This window comes from Choristoneura fumiferana, chromosome 23 (assembly GCF_025370935.1).
Source record: "Choristoneura fumiferana chromosome 23, NRCan_CFum_1, whole genome shotgun sequence".
Classification (NCBI taxonomy): Eukaryota; Metazoa; Arthropoda; class Insecta; order Lepidoptera; family Tortricidae; genus Choristoneura; species Choristoneura fumiferana.
The window spans coordinates 13,085,673-13,106,064 of NC_133494.1; the positions used below are offsets into that span (position 1 = coordinate 13,085,673).

General features: G+C 37.8%; 1 protein-coding gene across 1 annotated transcript; it reads right to left on the bottom strand.

Annotated features, from left to right (window-relative positions):
• Positions 1-8,500: 8,500 nt before the first annotated feature.
• LOC141440928 (uncharacterized) lies at positions 8,501-14,970 on the bottom strand. Its single transcript, XM_074105523.1, has 2 exons — positions 13,634-14,970; positions 8,501-9,137 (listed from the first exon to the last, which is right to left on the bottom strand). The coding sequence occupies exons 1-2, from the start codon at positions 14,453-14,455 to the stop codon at positions 8,958-8,960; spliced, it is 1,002 nt and encodes a 333-aa protein (XP_073961624.1). The 5' UTR covers positions 14,456-14,970; the 3' UTR covers positions 8,501-8,957.
• Between the last annotated feature and the right edge of the window lie 5,422 nt (positions 14,971-20,392).

Sequence of the window (20,392 nt, forward strand, 5' to 3'; positions counted from 1 at the left end):
TTCCCAGACTGTGTTACGTAACCGTAAAAAATCAAATTTCGGTATTAATAAAGACTACTATTTAGTATGGGTAGATAAATAGTTACAAATGACGCGAAATTTTGATGTTATTTCTCAAGCCCTTCTGAGGTTTTGCTATCAATGTATTTAACATTACTACTAGTTCTTAAGAATAAGCAGCCTTTCACATGCAAGTCATTTCATTTTAAAATTTTATCAGTACCTATTCACTATAAAACTACTTACAGAACTATTTAGGTACATTCAAGGGCATAAATATAATTATGTGCACGTTACCAAGACGTCAAAAATACACCTCTATTGTATACATACCTATAATTATATTCGACGCTATGGCTGTAAAGATATTTATGCCTTCGACTGTACCTAAATAAATAGTAAATTTGAACAACATCGAATACACAAATAGTACGTATGTACGAGTAGGTACCTATAAAGTAGGTATATCGTAAATAGTAAAGTAACATTTCGTCCTTCATTACGTTTTGTTATTGTGAAGTGTTCAAGAACTAGTTAAATTTGTATCAACCCATGTGTTGCCCACCACGTGTGCCGCGGCAACTTTTTGCCCGACGTTTTTGCCTTGCATTCCTTGTCCAACGGATAAAAAAATAACCGTCAGATTACGTCTCATTGTAATCGAGATCACGTCTCGGGTGTCGTGGGCGAGGCTCCAAGGACAGTGTGGACGTGGCTTTATGATAATCGATATAAAAATCAAATCGTAAGTAGGTGGCCAGTATTGCCTTAGAATGCGTGATTAGGTGTTTAGGGTGAGTACATACCTAACGATTTTTAAGACACGTGCGACTTGAATTTGGAATGTCGTTAAGCGAAAGTGTATCTACATTGTATCATCATCATCAGCAACATCATCGTCATCAGCCGGAAGACGTCCACTGTTTAATAATGACTCTTAGAACGCCACAATGAACAACAACTTGCCACTTGCACCCAACGGTTGCCCGTAACTTTCGCGATATCATCACTCATCAGTCCACCTAGTGGGAGGTCTGCCAATGCTCCGTCTTCCGGTTCGTAGTTGCCACTCGAGGACCTTATATTGTGTATACAAGACCAATATTAAGTCATCAGTAGATCGTAAATTTTGTTTGATATTATACTTAGATACGTTTGAGTCGCGAAGTATTTTTAGCAAAAAAAAATGACACAGCAAATCGTCGAACAAATAATACGTTCTAGCGCCCTTTACAAAGCAACAAAAGCTAAGTAAAGCCCAATTTGAAGACCATAAATCATAAGCAAATAATGTAGGTGCCAATACCTCGGCTGAACAATAGACCAACATCATAAAGGCGTCATGCTAGCGTGGATATTAAAAAAAGTTCAATAGAAAAACTAACATTTAAAAAATAACGCATTGGCGCCAACAGCGTGACGCGTTAGTACAGAAGACGTTCATTAAATTATGCAAGACTTTTGGGGGTAAAGTCATATTTTTACACGGGAATAAAAATGGGTCTTAAGTAAGTTATTTTATTACCTACATAATACCAATATGTAAACAAGGACTGAATGACTGATGATTGTGGTCATCAACGGGCGGTTTACACTTGGAATGGATTATTTTGTTTCCAACGGCTTCTGTCCATTCTGACATCAATGTCAGGGCTAAACCTCGGGGGTCTTGTAATATTATAAGAAGGGACGTGGTGGTCAATAAGACCCCGGTTGTAGGTGTTTATTTTGTAGGTGTGCATCTTAGTTATAATACAGTTGGATTATCGCTGACACAAGCAATGCCCGTTTATGTAGCAGTAAACTATTGTGTTACCGCTAAACACCAAAAGTAGCCAATTGCCGTGCTATACAGTCTAACGCATCGAAATCAATATCGTTTTCACCACTTCTTTCTCTCGCACGGTATAAGATGAGGGTAGAGAGAGACGGTGAATGCCATTAATTCGTATATCTTCGATCTTCTCACAGCTCAAATTAAAACCCGTCTTTCGGGGAAAGTAACTTGTGTCCTCTGATTTAGATGAAATTTGGTACACTATAGAGATATTTTGAGACCCTGCGAACGACATAGAATAGTTTTGATTCCGAAAAATTGCATAGTTCCACGGGATAGCAATTAAAGAATTCTCGGCCGATGAAGTTGCGGGTCAAAGCTAGAATATTAATATAGATAAAACTATGTAGCTATTGACAATCGGTAAACTTTTGAACTTTCCTTAAATAGTAATGCCGAGTAACAAGCAATGGCATTCCTTCGCGTATTATTCGTTGATGAATCATATTGAAGTATATAATTAATTTTGTCCTTGAAAGACTGGTTTATATCTAACGTAACCGTCGTCAGTCTTTACATATAGTCCTGGTCAAAATTGAATTATGGTCCATTTCATTATTTAATAATTTTCTACATATATCGATTTACCGTAAATTTTTTCATGCATTTTTGCATTTTTTTTAATTCTTTCATTATATAACTACTTCTGTTTTCACATAAAAAAATCTGATTCTATATATTTATCAAAAGCATATTTAGCTAACCAAGTTATCCTTTATATACCCTCAACTAAGTTGGCTAAGCAATTCATTTAAAAAAATACAGAACTAAATTTTAGACGGGTGTTCTTTTTATATATTTTTTGTAACAAGTATATTTAGTTAAGATATCTTAAATAGGTTAGTTCTTTTTGTCTACCTACTAAAATATCCTTAATATGTAGTTAACCTAAGTTGGCTAAAACATTCAATTGCAAAAATACAGAACTAAATATCTACCTACTAATGTACCTACATTTGAAATTTACCACGAGCTTTGCGGTGAAGGAAAACATCGTGAGGAAACCTGCACAAACCTGCGAAGCAATTCAATGGTGCGTGTTAAGTTCCCAATCCGCACTGGCCCGCTGGGAACTATGGCCCAAGCCCTCTTGTTCTGAGAGGAGGCCTGTGCCCAGCAGTGGGACGTATATAGGCTGGGATGATGATGAATGTACCTACCTACCCTAATTCAATCCTCGGCTAAGAGGCTAAGAAACTCGTCTGAAAAAAATACGGAACCAAATGTCTACCTACAAAATTATCGTTAATCTACCCTCAGCTATGTTGTCTTAGAATTTCAGTTGAAAAAATACGGAACAAATATCGACATCGCTAAGCCTTGTGTGGACTAATCTACGCCGAATTACATAGAATTACGGTCTCGCCTCCATCGCGATTACATCTCTAAATCGTCACGCGAATGTTGCCGACACAATGCTTTGGTTTGACTGGATGAGACAGGACTCAGGAAACTGTGAAGCCTGAAGGCCGATTTTTCAGAACAGGTTTGTGAAAATATAATTAATAATTCAGTCAGCAAACAAAGAAAAAAAGCTTGTTTCAAAATGATTTTTTTGCAAAGGTAGGTGGGTAGTCAAAAACTTGCTTTGTTGTGAGAAGTACCATCAGCGGATACCATACGTCATGTATCACGTATGGTATGAATGGTAGACTTTTACCACTTTTCGCTGGTATTTTTGTTGATAAAAATCAGCACTGAGGCTTTTTTGACTGACCTATTAGATAAATACAAAAATATTTTATAGGTATCGTATACTTTCGAAAATCAGACGCGTTAGGCTCCACGAAATCTAGGAATTTGTATAACCGATTAATTAGAGCTGAAACTTATTTTAATGGTATGTAGATAAAAAAAAATGACAAAAAATTGACTAATTTTTAATAGTTACAGAGTATTTTGATTATTTTGAAGGAATCTCCGGATGTGAGTACTAATGGCATCTTGATTGGCAGATCTTACCATCACCATCGTCATCATGGCTACCATCGGAAATGCTTCGAATTCTATCGACCAAGCACACTATCACAAGTAGTTAACTACTATAAGCTAAGGCATGCATATTGAATATCTTATTATTATCATTCTACTAACCACAAAACTCTCGGTTTATCCAGAAACTTTAAGATCTGCGTTTTCCTAGCAGTCCAGCACCTACATAAGGACAATTACACACGAGACCGTCTGTAATACGTCCACTATTATTATATCATTAAGGCCCGTTACACACTGACGGTCCAAAAGTGGGTCTCGAAAAATCACTCATTGTGGTTTCCATGGGCCAAGTCTCAGCATATCGGTCAGTTTTGATTGCCTGCGGTTGGGTCACACCGTTTTGCTGTGTTAAGAATTAAGACCAGATTTTATATCTAAGTAAACAATTTCACTTGCAGTATCAATATTTCTGGGCCACTACAACTAAAGCTTCAAGAAATAAGCGTACTCTGTAGTCAAATCTCGGATAAAACGGTAAAATGGAAAACTATGGTTAAATATTTTACGTTATCCTCTCATAAAAAGTAACAAATCTGTTGTAAGAAAATGTTAGATACTTAGGTACTTCTTAAGGTAAATAAACTTATAAGTGCGCGTCACTATCCCAATAGTTGGCATCTTATGTCATTAGCAATAGAGATGAGAGCAGGGTGTCGTCTATTGGGCATTACCGTGTCGAGCACTCGAACGTTTCACTTACCTATACAAGGTTACCTACGCAAATCTTCTACCCTAGTTACTTACGAAGGACCACAGATTACCTGTGCGAGGGACCTTTAAGAAGGTCTAGTCCAGAAAAGTGTGAAATCATCCACATTTGTCCTGTTTTTGGTCTCATTTTTATTTATTTATTTAGTAGGTAGAGATAGTTATTTATGTATTACCTTCTGAAAAAATATAAATTATGTTCATGTCACAAAAGGTTCGTCAAAATAAAAAATAATCATGTTAATAGTCGAATGACTATAAAATGTCAGCCAAAAATAAAAATAAAACCGATGTGTTCTTAAAATAATTACGATAGATTAGGAATAAGGGGGTGACTACAATAACAAAATCAGGTAGATACAAAAGAATAGGTGTAAAATTAATAGGTTTATGGAAGGAAGGGTTTTGCAGGTGGTAGGACCTTGTGCAAGGTCCGCCCGGATTGCTACCACCATCTTGCTCGCTAATCCTGCCGTGAAGCAGCAGTGCTTGCACTGTTATGTTTCGGCGTGGAGAGTAAGGCAGCCGGTGAAATTACTGGCACTAGAGGTATCCCATCTTAGGCCTCTAGGTTGGCAACGCATCTGCAATACCCCTGGTGTTGCAGATGTTTATGGGCAGTGGTGATCTCTTACCATCAGGAGACCCACTTGCTCGTTTGCCATCCAGTCGAATAAAAAAAAAAAAACAAAAGGAAACCTAGGTTAGGTTTCAGTAAGGGCGTGGTCAAGCTAGATATTATTTGATTGATTATCTATAATCACATTGCATGATAGACAACCAACTCGTAAATTGTTTGTCATCCCCGAATACGTACCAAATTTCACCGAAATCGTTGAAGCCGTTTCAGAGATTCTGATTATATATTATATATATAAAAACAAGAGTTGCTCGTTTAAAGGTATTAGATATTAATTATCATTAAGTGCAGTCGCCGCCATCAAATACATTCGAACAAACATGTTCTCTGCAAATGTCATGTTGAAATTCCATACCAAAGAAATTTGCTACTATTACTCACTAAAAACTAAAACTCTATACTGATTGGGTGATTCAAGGGGCGTAAGCAAAATCAACCCTACAACCTCATTAATTGATACTTAATGCTCAGTAATTGATAATCATTCACAATAGTGACCTTTGCACTTAGTAAATAATTTAATATTTTTCAACATTAAAAAACTGGCAAGAGCGTGTCGGACACGCTCAATTAGGGTTCCGTAACCATTACGAAAAATAAAGATATATTTTTCTATGGATATCGTATATGTACGGAACCTTCCAAGTTTAGGTATGTTTATACCTTAGGCTGCACTATAATTTTCCTTGTAAATTGAATATTTTCAAATTAATGAAATGAATGGGGGGGAGGGAATGTTAATTATTTTTATTCTCTTTAAAGTTGAATATTTCGCAAACAGATCACTGAATCGATAAATCGCCTTGCAAACCCCCAATGGTTTAAAGGGCCTATCCAACGAAGTATAGGATTAGTCGAGAAAAAAAAACACCCCACTTTACGTCTATGGGAGGTACAGAGTTACCAATATCTGACACAACAAGCGTGCATAAAATATCTGATACGACTCTATTTCTAGGCCGGAAGGACGTGTCAGATATGTTTGCGCGCTCCGCTGTGGCAGATATTAATGCTGGTGACTGTAGGTATTTACCCTAAAAAAAATATTTTTATTTTACCACTTTGTCGGCGTGACTGATATGTATTTCATGCCAAATTACAGCTTTCTAGTACTAACGGTCCCTGAGCTTAGCCGCGGGCAGACAGACGGACAGACATGACGAAACTATAAGGGCTCCTTCCTAGTTGACTGCGGAACCCTAAAAAACGTTAATCTCACTAATAATGGTTCGATATAGTAGCCTAACTGAATCCGGTAACCCTACCGTAATCGGATAATCCTGCTGCGGGGCTACTACGAAATTCGAAAATCGAAGTTCGTGTCGTTCCGTCCCTCGAACACTCATACTATTTAATACGAGAGTGAGAGAGACGGTACGATACGAACTTCGATTTTCGAATTTCGGAGTAGGCCCTGAGGCTTACGTCACCCGAATCATCCTGTACAAATACGTAAGTACCTAATTATCTCAATATCCGACAATAACAATGTTAAGCTGACATTCAAACGCTTATTACTGCGCGTAACTTTAGGCAAATGGCCTGTCCTTCAAGTCTGATCGGTAAATATGCCCATGCGCAGCATTCCAAGCATGGCTTTAAACAAACATGAGCTGCGCCATGCGCGGTTCATGCGAAATTCGCGTCCTTGAGGGCCACGTGCTGCCTCGTAAATAAATACGGAAGCTTAGCATGAACAGTTTTTAACCCCCGATGCAAAAAGAGGAGAGAAGTTTAACGCCAATGTCGGTTTATATGTCTATCTAAGTACTTAAGTAAGTGTTAACGTATTTACTGAATAAATTATCATTATAGGTAAATTTAATAAGCTTTTCGGCAAATGGGTCTCCTGATGGTAAGAGATCACCACCGCCCATAAACATCTGCAACACCAGGGGTATTGAAGATGCATTGCCAACCTAGAAGCCTAAGATGGGATACCTCAAGTGCCAGTAATTTCACCGGCTGTCTTACTCTCCACGCTGAAACACAACAGTGCAAGCACTGCTGCTTTACGGCAAGATTAGCGAGCAAGATGGTGGTAGCAATCCGGGCGGACCTTGCACAAGGTCTACCTAATTAATTACGTAATTTAAAAAAAAAACCTCAGCATGCTAGACCCTATTAAAGGTAACAACGCTACGCTATTATCATACCGGTTTTGGACCGGGCATACGACTTAATTCCAATTCGATGTTATTTTTATTTAAATCCTATGATGTAGAACGTAGAGTCTAAATAAAAAGTTAATGTTATTTTTCTTATGCTCTTTTATTTAAATCTCTCATAGACGCGTTTAAAAACATTTTTTTGCTCTACTGATTGATGCGATTTTCGAATTTTGATTCAAAAACATTGATGACCTTGTGATATATTCGACTTTGAGTTTCTGTAGAAAAACAGAAAGTGTAAAAATTGAGAGCGTAATATCACTATATTTAATAATAATAGACAAAATACTAATCATCGTCATCATTTTCTATAATATAGGCATATCGATCAAACTAGAAATTAAACGAACTTAATTGATCGTGTAATCTACAGGTTTAGGTTATGTCCGGTTTATTTTTATAACTATCTTTTAAAGTAGATGATTTCTGAGAAAATTGCATTACGTCTATCAAATTACCATTATGTATCTTGGTATTTTGTCATTATTCTTTTCAAACTTTATATAATTCAAGTAAATAATTATGCAATTGAGGAACTGTCTGACTAGTTTTGATCTTCATAGGTTCGAAGATCATTTTCTTAGGTGAGCGCGTACGGCGGTGGCATTTCCCGCACACGAGATGTCCCACGACATCTTAATTAATATTATTCATAATGAATTTAATTGCAACCGTCAAATCAAAAGTTCTTCTACAGTAAATAATGTGCGGAAATACCATGTCGCGTATGTCCATAGGCGGCAGAGATTGCTTAACATCAATTGACTCGAATGACGTTTATCTCATCATCATCACCATATCAGCCATAGGACGTCCAATGTTGGTTGTTCGTTTGTCTTCTATGGTTTAATAATACGACATACTTAGGTACCTTCATGTAAAATATTTACTTTGATAATGAACTCTAAATAAATAATACCAAATACCAATCCACTTAATGTTAAACAGCAATATTTTGTCACGGCAAATAATATGATATGTTTATTTTCTAAACATTAACAATCGTATTTGGTGTCGCCTTGGATCTCAATGGAGGTAAATATAAATAAACGTGAAATCGTCAAAATGACCATGACTATAGCTAAAACATGCACACAGTTATAAATCACTTATAACGAAGGTGCATCAGGACAGGAACAAAAATGCAGACTAGGTTCAGACGTATATTGTTAGCCGACGGCACACGAACAACAAGAGCGATTATTACAAATCAAGTTCTATTTATAAGTTATGCTACCCAACACAAAAACATTTCTCGCCTTCCAACGAAAACTAATCAATTCAATTACTATTTTTAATTATTGGAACAATTAGCTATCATAAAGAGTGAAATATCATGAATTAATTTATGTTTAGGATTTTAAATTAGTAAGGTGATTCAAGTTCAATATAAATTAATAATGAAACAATTAACAATTAATATTTGAATGTAAGGAAATGAATTACAAAACATTGCCAGTACTAGCACGGAGTTGCCATTTCAAAATACTCTTAATACGATAATTAAGGTACTGACACATCAAATCAAATTAAATAGACTTTAACAAATACTACCTAAGGCTACAACTAATATTATTAAGCGTAGTATAACATTCGGCCGTCCTGACTACAGCCGTGTCCCACGGCGATCTTTAGAGGTGTCCGCCCCCGGTGCCGCAGCTGTGTTGAGGGCTCCGGCGCCGGCCGCAACGCCGCCGCTGCTGCGCCAGCCGCCCATGCCGGCTGCACTTGTCGTCGCTGTGATGGCAGGCCGCAACTCCCGTGTCGCGTGGTTAGAGTTCTCCAACTGAAAAGTATATATACAGTACGATAATATTGTGGTTCTAGTTAGGCGTACAAAAACTATGCTGGGGAACCGCTAGGTACTTTACACACAGCTTAAAGACAACATGAAGTGTGGTCGTGGTTAAAGTACACTATGTACGGTAAATGATGCGGTATTTTAATTAAGGTAGTTAAAACTACGCAGCGCACTCAGCTTTCAGTTATCATGTCAAGGGTGAGAAATATCTTTAGGGAATAATTGCACTAAGCCCAAGCACATAGCAAAAGTATGAAGGAGCACATAGCAGAAGTATAAAGGATCAAATAGCAGTAGTATAAAGGAGCACATAGCAGAAGTATGAAGGAGCACATAGCAGATGTATGAAGGAGCACATAGCAGATGTATGAAGGAGCATATAGCAGTAGTATGAAGGAGCACATAGCAGTAGTATGAAGGATCACATAGCAGTAGTATGAAGGAGCACATAGCAGCAGAAGTATGAAAGGGCAGAGATATGTTTATAGAGTTTAGGACACAAAGTTTAATAATTACACTATCCTATTGCATATAGCATCTCACATTCACATAGTAAGAATTGTTAAAACACAAACACGTTTAATATGCCACGGTGTTGTATTTGTACAGACGGCTATAGTAATAGAGCACATAAATAGACAACTTCAAACGCCAGTAGTGATTTTGCGAACGCACTGAGCTAAGTTTCTATGTGATTATTTCTATTGATGAAGTAAGTTAATTGAATACTTTTTTTTGTTATAAATTATATTATATATTTCTCCATACACATTTTAATTATGATAGGTATATGTACTTTTACAAATCTACTGGAATTAATATGAAAAAAAACAATCAACTTATCATTTACTTATAAATAATGTACGTCTCTATCAAATAATATAAGATCGATTAAATATTATCTATCGCAAGGGCTTACTTAACTTTCTAATAAGTCGATTAGATCGTCTCTATCAATTTCACGTCCTTCGCTGTCTGTAGAGTCAGCGGAATCTGACAGAACGGACTTATACGGTCGCAACGTGTCGCCTGCCACGACTGCCGTGAATTTGCGATAACCTCTCATACCTTTCACCGAAGCTATCGTGTATCGGTCAATAGCATGATTGGTTTGTATAATTTTATATGGTCCCGAATACCTGTTACCTAACTTTTTGCTGATTCCTACTGCCTCCTCAGTTACACCACCCTTCCATAATACTAACTGTCCTATAACATATTTAGTACAGCTTTTATGTTTCGAATCGTATCGCGTTTTCATTTGAGCCATGTTTTGGTCGAGCTTAATTTTGGCCTGGCTCCGCCTAGTAACCAGTTTTTGTCGCAGGGTATCATTACTAGCTTGACAAGGTTCAGGGGCTGGTAATAACCCATTTTGGTGTACAAACATTAAACTGAATGGAGTCACCTTGGTCACAGCGTGGACAGTATTATTGATTCCTAAAACGATATCAGGCAACTTCGTATCCCAACTACATTCTTCTACTAAGGAGGTGCTCAAACCATCCAAAATACAGCGATTCACGCGCTCTACTTGCCCATTAGCACGTGGTACTGCAATAGCGTTAAGCACGTGCTTAGTTTGTTGCTCTGAAATGAAAGCTTTGAAATATCGGCTAGTAAAAGTCTTGCCACGATCGGTTATTAGTCTATTGGGTCTACCAAATACTGAAAATAGTTCTCTAAGTTTCCCCACAGTCTCGGTTGATCGCACACTTTTCACAGGATACGCGAAGACAAACTTCGTAAACGAATCTATAACAACTAATATATAGCTGTTTCCTCTTCGGCTCTTTGGGAACGGTCCCAAATGATCGGCATGTAAGGTGTGCATTGGTATATCTTTCTTTTCAATGGGGTGTAGCTCCCCCTCATGCCTACCGTATGATGACTTGCCAAATGCGCAATGAATACAACTTTTAACATACTTGCGAATGAACCGCGTCATATGTGGAAACCAATAAGAGGCTTTCACCAGCTTTTCGACTCTATCGAACCCCGGGTGACCAATTTGGTCATGACACTTCTGCAAAATACTGTATTTGGCCAATTTGGGGACAACAAACCGCTCACCGGAAGTAGTTTTTCGGTAGAGTAGCTCATCTATGACAGTAAAATTGTTAATAATATCGCGATTATCAGTACCGCCTTGTATTTGTGTTATAATTTGCGTAATACTATCGTCTTGCATTTGAAGAGTACGCGCCCAATCGAATTCGCCTATCATGGATACACTAACTACATTATCGCGCACTGGATTACGACTTAGTGCATCGGCGTGCCGCATCCTATCGCCCGGCCTATACTCAATTTCAAGCTCGTAGTCTTGAATTGCTAACCACCATCTTGCTATGCGCGGTACGAGGTCCTTTTTTGTTAATGTGGTACGGATAGCTGCACAATCAGTAATCACCTTCACAGGTATGCCTACTAAGTATATACGAAAACGTTTGAGTGACTCTACCACAGCAAGTGTTTCCAATTCATAGCTGTGGTAGAATTGCTCTTCGCGACTAGTTACTCGGCTGAAGTATGCTACCGGCCGCAATGTACCGTCAAATTGGTACTGCATAAGTATACCGCTCAATCCTACTTTACTCGCATCTGTGTGCAGTTCAGTCTTAGATTCGCGATTATATATCGCTAAAACCGGCCTATCAGTTAATGTGTTCTTTAATGTTTCAAAAGCTTGCTGCTGCTCGTTTTCCCAACGCCATGTAACGTCCTTTTTCGTCAGCTCAGTTAGAGGCCGCGCTATTAACGCAAAATCTCTAATGAATTTTCGAAAGTATGATGCAAGACCAATGAACTGACGAACTTCATGAACGTTACACGGTGGTTTATATCGCAGTACGCAATCAATTTTATGCTGCCCTGGTCGAATAGTTCCCGCTGTTATTTCATGCCCTAGATAATCGGTGGTAGTTTTGAGAAAAGAGCATTTTTTTAAGTTTAACCGCAAATTGGCTTGTGTCAAAAGTTTTAATACCTTTTCTAAGAGGTCGATTCCCTGTTGGACTGTTACTGTGGGCAAAATCATATCATCCAAGTAGACCACTACAACCTCATTTGAATGCGAGTTGTCACATTCAACTGAGCCTGCGCAAGTGCTTTCAGATGAATTATTATTGGCAAGTTTACCTAGTGCTAGTTTGAGTGCTCTAGAAAATACGGCGGGGGCATTTGAGAGGCCAAAAGGCATCTTAACGAACTCGTACTGCCCCGATGGAGTCACGAATGCAGTTTTTGGGATGGACGATGGAGACATCGGTATTTGATAATAACCCTGCGCGAGATCTAGCGTGCTAAAGTAATATTTTCCGGACAGTAAATTAATCAAGTCATCAATGTGGGGTAAAGGAAAGCGATCCTTTATTGTAATTGAGTTTAGCGCACGGTAGTCCACACAAAGCCTGTATTCTCCATTCTTTTTACGAACCAACACAACAGGGCTCGCATAAGCCGAACTAGATTCACGGGCTACGCCAGCGTCTATCAGTTCTTGAACTTTTTCATCTACTACTTTCCTTTCAGTATAAGACAGCCGATATGGTTTGGAAAATACAGGTTTATCAGTGGTGGTGTTAATCGACATTTCTATTAAGTCTGTACAACCTAACTCTGTCGTATTAGATGCAAAAGTCTGTGAGTAACGATTCAGTAAGTCAATTAACTTCGACCTATCTGTCGAGTTTATGTCACCTACATTAACATCGTTAGAATTAATTTCCGACAGTTTACATTCATTACTGAAACTTGATGAATTACCCTCAGTAATTATTTGCAAAACAAAATCATCGCACAAGCTGGCCCTAGTTAGTAAGCGGCCTGCTTCCCATATTAATGGCTCATTTCCGATATTGACTACGGTCATCGTATCACTAGTGGCAGACAACACGGTACCGGGTATGAAATACATGGACTCAAAATTGTGCACAGGTAATGTAGTCAGCGACATCGACTGGTCAGATTGGACGCCACCTACTCTTATATTAACATGACAAGTACTATGCGAAGGAACAACAACATCACTTGAAAGAAAAATATGAAATTTTCCATCAAAATCATTCACATCAATTTGCAGCAGGTCGTTGCCCTGCTCATATCTATAGAATGTTGCACTGTTTGCAGTTGTCACGAGACTTATATTTTCATTGTTAATAATCGGCTGACCTATGATCAGATCTATACTACCCTCGCAATTGTAATTTGTTATTTCTGCTTCGCTTTTTATACTAAGGTTATCAATATGCACGGTAAAATACACCTTTCCGAGAGAATTAATTAAACTACCCCCCGAAACCTCGCATAACTATAGTTGATGGGTATGTCGTTAAATTTAATCGATGACATGCACACAGCGTCATAATATTAACCTTGCTGCCTGTATCTATGTATGCTGTCAGCTCGCAATTACCAATTAATACATTTTTCCTAAAACAATCACGCCTTATATCAATAGATTTATAAGTGTACATCACCTTGATTGGCAGCCAGCAGGTCGTGGCGTCGTGGCCCCGCCGTTGGCAGTTATTGCAGTGCAGCAAGCTCCGGCAGTCCTTTCCCTCGTGGCCCGGTTTTCGGCAGACGTAGCACAGCTTCACGGAGGGAAGCCCCGAAGGCCGGCGCCACGTGCCCCTTGAAGTTTCTTTGTTCTTGACAGCACCGCTCTCGACGCGTTTGTAGTTCTCCAGTGAGGATAAGTACCCGTAGTACAGTTCCTCTGCAGACTCGCATCTGAAAGCTTTAGCATTTGCTCTAAGTTCCTGTGGTAACCCCCTAATTATACAGGAGGTAGCTCCTTCTTCGTCCAACCTACATTTTTTTATGAGCGATAGTTTATCATGGTAATATGTAGTCATAGTCTCGCTCTCAGTTTTCTTGCGGCTTAACATGAGCTCCAGCTTATCTACAAAGTCAGAGGCTATAGGAAAAGCCCGTTCTAATGCGTTCTTCCAGTCGTCCCAGGACAACTCATAGTTATCTAAATTTTCATACCACTCACGAGCTGAACCACGTAATCTCATGTGCATCACGTAAGATTTGTCAGCATCACCCCAATTGTGGATGCGCCCCAATTGGTCAATTTTATTAAGCCATACTTTGACGCATAAGGATTTGGGCCCGGGATCAAATTTAGGCACCAGCTCTGCATCTAAATGAGTAGTTTTTCGACGCTTACCCACATTTTCATCAAAATTGGAAAAAAAATTCAAGATTTTTTCATTTACCTTGCTTGCTGATTCAACCTCAACGGCTTTTCGCTTACCCAATCCGTTGATATACGGACCCAGACCTTCCATTTTGGTTGTGGACGCTGCAGCTGGATCCCACTTCTGAGATATAACGAAGGTGCATCAGGACAGGAACAAAAATGCAGACTAGGTTCAGACGTATATTGTTAGCCGACGGCACACGAACAACAAGAGCGATTATTACAAATCAAGTTCTATTTATAAGTTATGCTACCCAACACAAAAACATTTCTCGCCTTCCAACGAAAACTAATCAATTCAATTACTATTTTTAATTATTGGAACAATTAGCTATCATAAAGAGTGAAATATCATGAATTAATTTATGTTTAGGATTTTAAATTAGTAAGGTGATTCAAGTTCAATATAAATTAATAATGAAACAATTAACAATTAATATTTGAATGTAAGGAAATGAATTACAAAACATTGCCAGTACTAGCACGGAGTTGCCATTTCAAAATACTCTTAATACGATAATTAAGGTACTGACACATCAAATCAAATTAAATAGACTTTAACAAATACTACCTAAGGCTACAACTAATATTATTAAGCGTAGTATAACACACTATATAAATATCTTGTTAGTTATATTAAATTACCACGAATTGGAAGTATGACTTATTTAACGTTTGTCTTAGTTTGTACTACATGTTTAACATTTTAAGTATAGTTATAATGAAGATGTAGTGATTTTTGTGGTTTTTATTTATTTCTCGTAGTTCATAATATATGTACCTGTTACATTTTGTACCTTACAAGGTGTTAACTTCATTTCTACATACATCTATTTCCGATTTTTGTATCATGTACGAATATATTTTGCTTACAGGAATTACGGTGAGCCGAACGGTTTCAGTTCAAAAACGATAGAAAAATCCCTTACTAACATCTGGGCACACCGTAAGTCCTTGTTTCACGATTATTTTTTTTTATTATTTTTATTCTACTGGATGGCAAACGAGCAAGTGGGTCTCCTATATTTCTAGTTTTTATTTTATTTTATGTCTGTTTTTTGTCAAACCGACAATTAACATACCTACATAAAAATGTGTGCGAATCTGATTTCACCCACTTCTAGTGATCGGTTTGGCTTGAAATCTAGAATGGGCATGTAGTTGGATATGATAATACAAAAAATCTTATATTAAATAATGAAAATCTCACAAATATACTTATTTCTAATTGTAGTTTTCATATTGAAAGCTCTCAATTCACATCACTGGCATTATGTTCGAAGCAACTAAAAAAATTGTTTAATTCTTAACATTTTCCCTAGCTCTTCTTGGAAAGTTACGTTTCAGAAACTTACAGCTGTGAACCAGCTGCTGTGTGTGTGTGTGTGTGTGTGTGTGTGTGTGTGTGTGAGCTGTGAGCTGTGAGCTAGTTGTGTAACAAATTCCGTATTCGCAACTGTTCGGGTAAACTTAGTGAAGCGCTATGCAGTGAAGCAATATTGCACATGAGTGTTTTAAACTGTCGAGAATTTTCCGGTAGTGGTTTTACTCGGTATTCGTATTCTTTAGATAGTAGGAAGAAATGGTCGTTATTCTAGCACATATTTTTATCATTGGTTGGGTTTAGTTTGTAGGTAAGCAAGGGCTCGAAATAGTGTTTTTTTTTTTTCTAATCCTTATACTTTTGTGCAAGAAATGTGTATCTATTTTTAAGGTGAAAGCTATACCTAGATGGTTCTAGTTAGGTTGTTATGTGATGCCTTTGAAAGCGCTAGGTCATGGGTGATTGCCCTGCTTGTCACCTCATAAGGACCGTTACGGTCGAGCTGCATTCTAACTTCAACTGCTCACTAAACATAGTAGGTACCTACATTTCAATTGCGGCTTCTGTGTAGTTTTAATTTTTTAACTATGTACTATAATGTAACTGCAAAGGAAAATTAACGTAGAAAATGGCAGTTGGCAGTTCCATTGCAGCAAAGTGTGCATGTAATGGCCCTCAAGATTACCACTAATTTTGAATGTTAAAGTCAATTATTCAAGCAATTGTAAACAGGCTGCTTTATTTAATTGGCACACCAGTACGCCATTTCAAGATGTATATTATCATCATCATCATCGTCGCAGCCTATATACAATATACAATAGAATGAGAGGGCTTGGGCCGTAAATCCCGAGCGGGCCCAGTGCGGATTGGGAGCTTCACACACAGCATTAAATTACTTTGGAGGTTTGTGTAGGTTTACTCACGATGTTTTCCTTCACCGCAAAGCTCGTGGTAAATTTCAAAAGTAATTTCACACATGAATTTCGGAAAACTCAGAGGTGCAAGCCAGGATTTGAACCCACGATCCTCTGCTTGAGGCCACAGGTCAAACCACTCAGCCACCACGGCTTTTGTTTTCAAGATCTATATGTAATGTATACGCATCGACAATTCTTCGTAGCTTAAAAACAAAACAATAAATTTTCCCAGAGCAACAAACAAGATATATTTTTTTAATGACTGCAAAAAATGTAATCGAATAAACCGATATCTTTATAATATCCCCAAAAACTACGGCGCAATTGTAAGCCGGTTTGTGCTCTATATACTATGATTATAATTGTTGTTTATTAGTGGAATAACGTAACTGTTATTATGTCTGCATTAATATGGGAGCTTTTTGCTCCAGATATTTTAAGTACGTAATACTTGGGTAGACACAATAGAACAGCATGGGGTTATTAGCTAATTATATCATTAAGTAAATCAGCACAAACCATCTTGTTTATCTGTGCATAATCTGCGTGGAATGATATCACTCAGTAGGTATGATAAAATAAATCTTTGTACAGTAAATTACAGAAACAAATATTCACTTTTTCAACTTTGTAAGTTGAATAAAATGTAAAAACGTATGAGTTAGGTAAGTGCGCCTCTTTTGCAGATCACTGGACTTTGACTTTGTTTCATTTTTTCCAATGTAGAAACGACCGAAACCGGTGTCAGAAGAACTCATGTGTTCATCAGTAAAAAGCAGCATCTTACAATACAATACAATACAACATTTTTTAGGCGGGGCTTGATTTACCCAAAGGCTAATAAGGCTAGAGCCTAGGGCGCCAGGACCCAGGGAGCAGCTGGCGCGAAGCTGGGCTGAGATTTCCTTAAAACTTAATTTGAGTGAGAAAAGCGAGGTCATCAAATCAGTGAGGAATATTGTTGCGGGGGAGGGGGGTCCATATTATAGGTTAGCCTAGGGCGGTTAGAAGTCAAATTAGGCAAGGTATTGTTAATTTCTGATCTGACTTTCACGGCCACGTCTCTGCACCGTACTAAACTACAAACAACATAAACCAATTATTTCTGCGTATAGGTATGCGTTTTCTCCTACTAGTGTCAAAAAACTTGAAACGCGGACATACAGAGACATGTATCCGAATGCAGAACTCAGACCAATTAAATTCAATTGTCTAATTGACCGTTCGAACAATTATTACCGCCAGCTAGCTTGAAGTTCCTCGTGAAAGTATGCCGACTCTAATGAGTCGAAGAGCCTACACAGCTCAACATCTACATGTTGGGTATAGACACGCCTAACTGCGAATCAAAAGGATGTATTTGGTTAATAATTGTTAAAGCGTGTATGACATCACAATTTTGGCGGTATTAGATTCGCTTGACCACAGGTGAAAGGTGGAAATCGCGACAGCTAACCATGACCTCTCAGGTAAATGAAAATGATCCTTCGCCACAGGATAATATACAGTCTTCAGCTGTGGTCAAGTAATGACGCGCGGTAGCCGTTGAGACGTAAAATAAGCTATTAGTACGGTAGTACTATTAGTTATTGTGTGCTATTAGTATTGGCTGATCTAGTTTTAAACACGCGATACTTAATTCATCCTTTGTTGTTTTTTTGTTTCGTTATTATGTTTCGAACACGACACTAATAACATACATGTTTTGTTTAATTTATGGATGAAAAAACAGATACTTACTCGTAAGAGGGTTATTTGGTCGCTCAAGGTGATCAAAAACTGCAATACCTACATAAAGGTGTGATAAGTTTTAGATACCTAGGCATCTTCAAAGATAAATTTTTCAGGAAGGATTTCTTTAGGTAAGTGCCAGCGTGTATCCGAATGTTTGTCATAATTTTACCTATAGGTATATCGTTTGCCACAAAAAAGATAACCGTTTTTTAGGATTTCTGCAAAAACCCATCATATAGAATAGGTTAGTTTTATTAAAATAATAGTTTAGAAATAAAACACTTTACGCGGATGAAAATTGTGGAGAACAATACATTATAGCAAACGATAAAGTAGGTAGTAGTTTTATTTATTTTTGACTATCAATAATTAAGAATTTCATTATGACCTATAAAAAATACTATAAGCTTAGGTAAGCTTTATGGTTACTACTAGTATAGAATGTTTAGAAATCAAAACAATCAACATCTATGCACAAAGCACCGCCTCTGCTCACTTCACCACGCCTAGACTTCAATTGTCTTATATTTAGGAATGACGTCATCTAAAACTAATGTTAGTGAACGTGACAGTAGTTCATTAACATCAACCCCTGTGGGTGTATGTACACTTGCCTAGCCACTAAACACCGTTAAACAATTCGCAATACAGTTTGCCAAAACAAGCGTATCAGTGCAAATACACGCCACACACTGATAGCGATAACCGAACTGGCGCAGTTTGAAACAGCGAAAGTGTTGATAACGAGACCCGCATTTCCAGCCCTGATGGTGCAAACAGGTTATGAAAGACTTTCGGCGACTGATTTTAAAAATATTACGTCATTTGGAACGGATGTATCTATCGTTGGGTCCACATTTATAGCATTTTAACTTACCTCATCGTAGAGGACATATCGTAGGAGGTATTTATTAAATATGATTTTATTTTATTTTGACTACTGCTAAAACCAAACTCTATTGTAAATTTTCAATTAACAAATCTGAGTTCAAATTGTGTCTTCTATTTGCCTACTCTTCATTGTTTTGATATCGAAAACATGCACAATCATGAAGTACACATGAACCCGGACAGGAAACAAGCGAGATCAGCGCGCATGAGCCGTGAAGGCCGTAGATAAACGCTTCCGAAACCACGTGGGACCGAACATTGTACCCTGGGGTAAGCTAAGTCGATCATCATTTTGCGTCAACCATCCAGCAGGGTTCAGCTGTGTTGGATGAGCCCACTGAGAATAACGACATCCTTCCAGTTCAGCATGAAAGAAGAAAAGTTAAAGAAATAAATAGTAAGTCACTGCCACAATACCTATACATTAGAAAGAAAGGATAAATTACCCGAACCTAGCAAGGATCGTGAAACGTGCCGTAATATCCACTTTTTTTCTCTCTCCTAACCCTAATGTAAGTAACTACTGACTAATCTATCACGTGACGTATGTACATTTGTACATACGTCTCACTGCGAGGCACAGGCCTCTTCTTAGAATTAGAGATCTTGGGCTGTAGTTTAACATGCTGAACCAGTAAGATTGCAAACTTTACACAAACCATAAAAGTGCTTCTCAGGTGGGATGCATGATGATTTTCTTTACCGAAAAGCTCATAGTAAAAATATGTGTAACTTTCCACATCAATTTTGAAAACCTTAGATAACTTGAGCTCAAATATCCGAGGGTCGTGGATTGTGAGTTTGAGAGGACAGGCCATTAGGCTACAGATTTAAAGGGCATGTCACGGATTCAGGATATGCGTACGGAAATATTTAAGTCGTTATCGAGGAGGACGAACTACTATTATGTTGTTGGTAGCACTTGATACGAGTGACTGAGTGGAATCGTTGAGATACAGGCGGACGTTGATACGGAAAGTTAGGTTTGGCTTTAACTCAATACGGTATTTGACAACTCCTGATTTTGCCATATCTTAATATTATTATGAAAATATAGATATACAGATAGTGTTTAGCGAAGAAAAATTTTAAATCGGTTGAAAATTGGATTTAAAGTATTTTTTTGAAAAATCTATATAGCCTGTCTCTTTCTCAA

Coding starts and splice junctions, on each gene's coding strand:
- LOC141440928 (XM_074105523.1), bottom strand. CDS start 14,455: ATGGAAGGTCTGGGTCCGTATATCAACGGATTGGGTAAGCGAAAAGCC. Junction 9,138..13,633: donor CCTGCTGGCTGCCAATCAAG/GTGATGTACACT, acceptor TATACTTTTCAG/TTGGAGAACTCTAACCACGC.